This window comes from Anneissia japonica, unplaced genomic scaffold (assembly GCF_011630105.1).
Source record: "Anneissia japonica isolate Jap-2015-1 unplaced genomic scaffold, ASM1163010v1 scaffold234_len1672027_cov178, whole genome shotgun sequence".
NCBI lineage: Eukaryota > Metazoa > Echinodermata > Crinoidea > Comatulida > Comatulidae > Anneissia > Anneissia japonica.
Window position 1 is genome coordinate 270464 of NW_022738761.1, and position 9132 is coordinate 279595.

A 9132-nucleotide genomic window follows, 5' to 3' on the forward strand; every position below is an offset into this window, starting at 1 on the left:
TCGGCCCCCCCCCCCTTTTGGACATTTCTGGATCCGCCCCTGAGACCCAGTAACATCCATCATGAACCACGATTTTTTTTGTTGTGATTATTACGTTAAATTTAAATAGAACCTACTAGTACGTCCAAAATGATCTATAATAAACTCCAGTGCTATACCCCAATACCATTACTTTCTAGCCAGAGGAACTAAAATAGTTGTATTGCAACATTCGTCGGATAACTCCCACCCTGCTGTCTGTTTAGGGCCTAGGCTTCCTTCTAGCTGGGCGGACTTTACTAGCCTCGCAGATTTTACGGATTGCTTTTCCCCTTTTTTTGTTTGCAATTTTTGTTTACTACTGTACTGTAAAACCCATGGAGTTTGTTCGATTTAAAACACGACATTCGGGAGATTAGTTAACGGGAGGTTTTTGCTTCCTCGAGTTCTAATGTAGGCCTAGGTATGCCAGTTTTTTTTCGGGAAACGGCGACATGGACCGTGCAAAAAGGCTTGTTTACTCTTTTTGCTAGAAATTGGGCCTGGTGCCGGTGAGTGGGTGTTTGTGAAAGTGGATGGGACACACCTGCTACGTCATTATTTTGAAACTCCGTGACTGGGTATATATCAATCAGATTGACAGACAGAAATATCTTGTTTACTGTACTTGTTTGTGGGTTTGCTTGACATAGTAATTCCGCCAAAATGACAGTGTATCAAAATACTTGGGCTACTGGGGGTATTTGGAACCCAGACCGGTACCTAGTTAATGAATATTCAATTTGTGTGAACCAATCCAAAAGCTCTGTGATAAAAGCCCCTAGATGGCTAGGTGTACTTACATACTGTACCACCTTTTGAGAGATACGAAACTTTGTTGATTGATAGAAAATTTGTTGTTCGTACGTCTTGAAGGCCTAATCAATATGTTGGGTCCGTAAACAATATTTAGATTATTTATGCGCATGTACGTAGGTCTACCATCAGGCACAGAGATTGGCTAAAATAATTTTGATTGAAAAATACAGGAAAAATTAATATTAATATTATACATTTTTTTTAATGAAGGCCTATCAATCTCTTGGGTCCGTAAACAAAATTTAGATTATTTATGCGCATGTACATAGGTCCACCATCAGACACAGAGATTGGCTAAAATAATTTTGATTGACAAATACTGTACAGAAAAAATTGTAATGTGGCCTTATGTTCAATATTTTCACTTAAAAATGTCTCGAACACCGTTTCACATCCGCTCAAGAATTGTACGTTACAATAGCCTGGGTTTCAGTGTATCCAAGATATTACAAATCCTTCGCATTGACGGGTTTTCCATTCATAAGTCAACGGTCAAAAGAATAATAAAGCGATTCGCTAATCGTAGTAGCATTGCTGATCTTCCCCGTTCTGGACGTCCTAAAGTTGTCACCGATGAAATACTAAACATAATCGACAGACAGATGGAGGCAAATGACGAGTTAAGAGCCAGCCATCTTAAAAGAACGATTCAAGCTGAAACCAATGTTGACCTATCGATCGAGACGGTGAAAAAAACTCGAAGAAAACTGGGGTGGAAATGTGAAGGTAGTCGCTACTGCCAACTAATCAGGGAGCCAAACAGGGTGGATAGGCTCGATTATGCTCTTACCTGTATTCGCAGGAATGAGCAATTTAAGAATGTGATTTTCGCAGATGAGAGCACGATTGAGCTTGACCACCATGGGCGCCTATCATTCAGGAAACTTAACGACCAGCCCAAGTTGAAGGCAAGACCAAAGCACCCAACCAAAGTCCATGTTTGGTCTGGGATATCCACGAGAGGTTCTGTACCTATAGTCATCTTCGATGGTATCATGCGAACGCAATTTTACATCGATTCAATTTTGAATTCAACTTTGTTGCCATACGTACGCCAGCGTTTTCCAGATGGCTATCGGTTTATGCAGGACAATGATCCAAAGCATACTGCCAATGCTACCAAGCAATTCCTACGTGAGAACCACATAAACTGGTGGAAAACGCCGGCAGAAAGTCCAGATCTGAATCCGATTGAATTGGTGTGGCACCAAATGAAAGATTTTCTGCGGAAAGATCACAAGCCCCACACCAAAGCTGAGCTGATAGAAGGTATACAACGCTTTTGGATTCTGACGATGACAGCTGAGCTTTGTCAGAACTACGTCCAGCACTTACGGAAGGTCGTACCAGCTGTTGTAAGAAGACTCGGTAAAGCTACAGGGTATTAAACATATCTCAAAACAAACAGCCCTTCTCAGGGCTACACAATGTTCTAATAGAGAATTGATTAGCAGTTTTTAACTGTTTCAAAAATCACTTTTAACATAAGTTAGTAGGCCAAATAATTGGTGTACAAGTTTTATGTCGGAATTATTTATATAGACAAAAACAACCCCAAAAATCATTCATAAATTAATATATTTACGTCATTCATCCAACTTTTCAATTACCGTACAAATACGAATCAATACAATACATAGCATTTTGGCGATTCAATGAGAGTGCATTCGTTCCACCCATGTATAAAAATGTACAAATCGGTTCGGTGGGAATTAATGAGCAATGAAAGCTTAGTGTATTAACGTCCCTATCCATAATGCATAAATCTGTTCGGGTGGGGATCAATATTAAATGAAACCATAATGTATTAACGCCCCTACCCCCCGGATTGCATGGTTGATTGGGTGGGATATACGGTCAATGAGGTCTTAGTGTATTAACGTCCCTACCCACAATGCATAATTCGGTTCGGGTGGGGATTAATAGTCAATGGGCGTGGCGTATTAGATTATCAATCAAGCACATTCAGCACGACTGAGCATGCGTATGATTTTTTTGCGCACCTGGAAATTTCCGACACTCCCATTTATATCCTATAATAAAATCATCCTATAATAAAATCAAACTTCATTTTAGAACTAGTTTCGGTCGTGTTTGCATGATGTTTAAAGTCGGAAGTAGTATACAAGGTGTTGATAGTACTTGTGGTGTGTGGTTAAGGGGAAGAGTTAAGAAGACCAGGGAAGGGGAAGCACTTATCCAATGGGTAGGGTACCCTTCAACGGAGTGGGTGACAGCCGATAATTTGAGAGCCCCACAACTGCGTCGATTGACGAAAGTAAATGAAACAGTGCGCCGATTGCAAAAAGGAGACTCCTTCAGGAAGTCATTTCCTGATGGAGGGATTTCCCCTTTGCTGACAGTTCAAACCAACGACCCTTTCTTATGTCAGGTAAGCAAGAGATTTTTTCAGAGATTTTGCAAAATACTATTTTGTCATGGTGTGCTTATTCATAGGGCATAGGTTTGTAGCTGTAAGACAACTAAGGGTTGGCGGTAATAAAGATTTCAGGGTGGGTGGGTGATAACATTGGTAAACTCCAATAGGTCCCTGCCCCCTCCCCCGTGGCAGTAGACATAGAAAGTAACTGGGCATAGTTTAGGCATTCGAGTGGACTTAAGAATGTTATGTAGGCCTACGATTGTATTATACAATACATTTTATTATGCAACGGGAGATTAGGCTACGAATTAAATAGACCTATCTGTAAATTTTGTAGGCCTATATAAATATTTATAAGCCTAGACCTAGCCTATATTCAGTAAATATGCGTCTATATCATATTGTTCGAATATAAACTTTACTCACCTTACATTCTATACACCGACAGTCGCTTGGCACATAGCTGGTTACTTGTGTGTTGCACTAAGTTTAATTTTCGTTATTTTCCAGATAACTTCAAGCATTGGGTTGACGGTGAGGTATGAATAATTATGTAGTCGGCAACGGGAAAAACGATGTTTCCAGCATACCGTCTACAAATAAAAGGCCCTGTCCTGATGACACTGAAAGCATTCTCACTAAAAGCCAAAAGAGGAAACAAAAAAACCGCCTGCCTGACGAAACCGGTAAGTTCAACCTATTCAGTTTCCACCTAAAACCGTGTCAAGGCAACTCGCCCATATTTTTCTTGAAATACTTAACGCGATTTTCTTTTCTAAAATGCAGCTATGAAAATGCAATAAAATTGCCAATTTATTAAATGAAATTAAATATATTTTTAATGTACTTTAAATCGTTAAACAAAATCGTTTCTCATTGATTTACTGACTAAAATCTTAAAAAAAATAAAATTCTGTATTTACAAGCCAGTTGAATTGACTAGAAAATGTGAACTGAATTAATTATTCATTTATGCACAATGAATTAATTTTTTTTTAAATGAAGCTCGAAACTCTGTCTCTTATACACATCTAGATGTGTATAAGAGATGACCACTTAATATGTTGACATTTTATCTTATGTCATCTCTACATAAACCATGCTCCTGCTCAATATATATTTATATGTATTGTGACGAACTATTAGTGAAAAGTAAATAAGTATACAATATACTGGAAAAATTCCAATATTATTGTAAATTAAATTGTACAGTATTTTCCTTCATCTATTTAGGCTGCACATTTACAGCAAGCTGCAGAGGTTGAAACTAATGTGGGTGTTCCTACCACCACCGCTTCAACCACCAATCAAAGAAAGAAGAAAAAAACTGTTTCTGTGACAAAACCGGTATGTAAATAAATAGTTTACTTATTCAGTGTTTACACAATAAATAGATAAATATATAATTATTAGACAGAATTGAAGCCCTTGTTAAGAACATGTTTATCAATTGATTTTGATGAAAACAACCTACAACATTGTGTTTTACAAAAACTATACACCAACCGTCTTGGAGCATGAATGGATTAACACTCTGCGTCTCTCTTCTAGTAGGGATACATAATGCAACTGTATGAGTTAAGAGCGCGCGATTCCTGCCGTCTTTGTTGTTAAACAAATTTATTGCAAGTTATCAAGTATATTTACCCCATCTTTTTAGGCTGCAAGTGTGTTACAGATATCAGAGATCCCCCCTGTTATAATCTCTGATGTGCCGGACTTTACTTATGACTACATGGACATAAGTGAATATGACAAGATTTTGGAAACCATGTCAGCTGAAATTATGGAAAAAACAGGAAAAGAAGCTCCTCGCTCTTCCAGGTCGTGGGAACCAGAGCCAGAGCCAGACATGAGGGAGATGAATAATACAATAAAGCAGCTCAGCCACTCTGTCAGCAATCTGAAGTCCATGCTTGACAATCAGTCTGAACTTATTGCCACTCAAGAGACTGAAATAAGATCGCACCACCAGCGCCTGGCGGCCTTCGAGTTATCCTCGCCGCCTTCGAGTTATCCTCGCCTACACTATTGCAACATGTACCACCTCACACACCACAATCACCTGTCGAACAAACAGTCACCCAGCAAGATCAAGTTACAGAACATACACATGACTTGCCAAACAACCTAGTACTTAAACTATTGCAACACAGCGACGATAGCAGAAAGGTTGCCAGGTGTCTGGTGAAGTTTTACTTCACAGAGCAGGAACGTATGCTTTGTAACACCTGTGGCACACGTGGTTGTACGGACGTACTACAGGTAATAGGCCTAGGCTTTTCTTGTAAAAGTTAAAGTGCATGTAAAAAAAAAAACCAAAAAAAAAACAAAAAAAAAAACAATTTTTAATTATTATTGGTTGGCCTGGGACCTGGGCAGGCAGGCTAGCTTTACCGTCGAAAGTCCTGGAATTCGACGATGACGTCAGTGCACGTTTACAAACGCCATTGATTAGACTGAAAAAAGATGCGCTGAATTTCGTTTTTTTTAAATGAAAGATAGAATTTATCGAATATTTATCTATATAAAAACAAGATTATTATTGTATAAATTGTATTTCTAAAGATGCATATAATTCATATTTCATTTGGTAGACAATAAATATTCAGGAAGATATACTAAAAACGATTATTAATTCTAGAATGTGCATTAAATCTCAGCTATTATTAATCAGTATGTATTATGTTATAAAGTCTTAAAATAATAATTTCGAATTAGGCCAGTATATAACAAATAATTGTATTAAAGTTTAGGTTCTCATAATGTCAGATGACGTATTGAATATGATGCTATATTTTGGGCTCTGACTTAATTTAACGATGGCCCTGTCAGTAGTAATGACAATATTTGTGCTTTTTTAGCCATGTAGTAAAATAGTACTATTATTTTCAGTGTACAAAATGAGAGTCAAGAAGAAGTTGTAGAAGAAGAAGAATAGGAAGAGGAAGAGGGGGAAGAAGAATAGCCTTTTTTTGTTTTATAATAATAAATGTGTTGAGTATATTGATATTGATTATACGATGAGGCCTTTTTTATATATCTCTCGGTGTTATTAAAACATGCCAATTCTCATAAAATATATTCTAATTTTATTATATTACCACCTTTTAATTTCATAGATCTTTTTCAAAACATAACTGCTTTTAAAACATTATATAGACCAATTAAACACAAAAACTGCTCTGGCTTCGGGGGCCCCGACCCCACCGTGGACCTTAGGTACCTCACCGTCAACCCAATGCTTGAAGTTATCTGGAAAATAACAAAACAATATGAAATAGGCGCATTACTAAATATAGGATCTGTCTCTTATACACATCTAGATGTGGACCGGCATTTTTTTTTTCTTAAACGATTTTGTAAACTTCCGAAACATAATTAACTAAATACCTCGCTATAAAAATCAAGGACTATTAAATGTAAACGCCCTTTAAACACGAACACCATTCAGAAAATAACTGTAGAAGCACACGTTCCCATGGTTACGTTGTTGATTAACTTCCTTGCACCTGGTGCCTTTGACTAGATAGATAGGGCCAAAAATTTTCATTCGTGCAGAGCAAGTGTGCACGGAGAGTAATGAAATACACAAACCGAATTCTCAGGGATGAGCACGTGCGACAAGACCTGTTGAACAGAAGTTTATGTTTTATATTATTGTTTGTAACACACAACAGAAAGCAAATAAAAACACCATAGCATATATATCAACAAAGTTAATGATTATAATTTTCAGTGTCTGAATTAAAATTATATGCAAACATAATTAATATACAGGATTAAAAAAACACCACTTTACTAAAATATAGACGAACAACTCCATTCATTGAATCGCACAAGTTTGTCTGAACCACTGCCAGCCAGTCGGCCACTTTCTGCATTTGGCATTACTGTACTGTACTTTCTGTCTTTGATAACGTTCCTGAATTGGCGGCGTACAAAGACTTGACCTGCTTCTCCCAAGAGTATCATGGGAACCTACATGTGGGAACGTTTCTCATCTAATTTACTGTTACTAGGCAACTTGCAGTACTGGATAAATGGTAAAATGATCAAATTTCCAGGACATTCAAGGACAGGCATAAATTTCCAGTACTGGAAATTGCTCATTTGTTTTTCCATGACATTCAAGGAATTTAAGGACGCGAACGAATTACTAGAGGCTTAGAATAAAGTACAGACCTACCACTTTTCACGCATTTGCCTTGAGACTCAAGCTATTTGTTAGTTTAGTTCCTACATATAATAATACCTAGGACATATGTCCAATATAGTACTGTAAGCGCATCCATATAAATTTTACTTACATCGCATGTATGATGAACGCACTCACCACAGACCACACTAAATTCGTGTCTGTTATATTCGCATATAATCATTCGATCAACTGCCAAAAACGATTTTGAAGACTAAAAAACTTTGAAGAAAAAAAAAATCACTGGATTCTTTAGCAATCAGCAAAATGTAAAGAAAGATTAATTTATAAGCTACACTTGACCGCCGTTTACCCCAAAGTTCAGCGACCTACCGTTGCCGAGTTACGTGTGAAAAAAAAAAAAAAAAAAAAAAAAAAAAATAATAATGTTTCTTATACCAAATCAAATGATCACTCAATTTTTTGCTTTGATTGTAAAAATATATAGATAATTATGAGAATTAAAATACGGCCTATCTAGTTTTAGAATCTCATCACCCCAAATTTTGTCAACTGAAACCAGGGGAGGGGTGTGGGGAAGGGCGATTTTCAAAGCCTCACGCCTGAAAAAAAAATGTATACACAAGGTGTCAGATTTCCCCGACGAGGTGTCAGATTTCCCCAACGAAAGCAAAGTGGGTGTGGTCGAGCTTCGATTAAAAGGTTCCGAAAGTGGTCACGAAAATTTCGACAATTTAGTGGTTTCAAAGGCTTATTTAATCGATTTTAGAGTCTACTAATATGTAAAAAATACATATTTTTTTCTCCCCGACGAATTGTGCTTTTTCTCCCCGAACCCCCCCGCTGGCGCCACCCCTGTGAGGCACCACGTGAATGGGCTTGGAATCTTGAAGAAGTAGTAACGCGAATGTGTCTAAAAAGGCATAGGGGAGAGGCAGATTTTCGTTCAAAAACGATAGTAAAGAGACTAGGCCTACACACAACAACGGCGGCCGGCCCACTCTCTCTCCGGGTCGCGATTATTTTTTCCGTACGAAACATTTAAATGAAACTCCACTCGGGCCGTCTCGGCTGAATCGACCCGAAAATCTCATAGTAGAATTCAGGAGGTCAAAAGGTCATCAACAGATAAACGTCTACAAAACAACTTCTGAGAGAACGTCGCTGTCTAATTTTTAAAAATACATTGATGTCACTATGTTAATACCAATGGGTCGTTTCAAATGACATATAATATTTGATTAAGCTGCACGAGTAATGGAAAGTGTTATTTTAACTTGAGTTACATACTATGACAATTTAAATTTTTTAGTTAGGCCTTGGTTTTGCATAATTACCTAGGGCCTACTAAGACGCTCTTATTGGGAAAAGCACAAAGAGTAAGGAAAAGCGCGTTTTTCTTCATCAAATTAAACAGGGTGACAGTTATTTTCAAATTAAGAGAAGAGCTGAGAATAGGCAGCTCTAAAATACTGGATGCCATAAGACCTGCCAAAATGGCAGAGCACCAAATGAATGTAAAAATGAGCTAGTTATTAATATTAGGCATAGTAATCGGCAGGTTCTTGATTACAAGGCTAGACCAAGTTAATTACATGTAATGCCGAAATGATTATTATTATTATAATAATTATTATTATTATTATTTTTATTAATTATTATTACCTGTACGTTAAGGGGAACTTAGCCAACAATGGAGGAATTAGAGAACAATTTAAAAAACGACGTTAAGGGGAAATATACACAAAAGATA

At 37.4% G+C, this 9132-nt stretch overlaps 1 protein-coding gene across 1 annotated transcript; it reads left to right on the forward strand.

The window, feature by feature from the left end:
* The first annotated feature begins 2668 nt into the window (after nucleotides 1–2668).
* LOC117117704 lies at nucleotides 2669–4559 on the forward strand. Its single transcript, XM_033262098.1, has 3 exons — nucleotides 2669–3229; nucleotides 3731–3759; nucleotides 4454–4559. Exons 1-3 carry the CDS (start codon nucleotides 2936–2938, stop codon nucleotides 4557–4559), a joined length of 429 nt encoding a protein of 142 aa, XP_033117989.1. The 5' UTR covers nucleotides 2669–2935.
* The last annotated feature ends 4573 nt before the right edge of the window (nucleotides 4560–9132 follow it).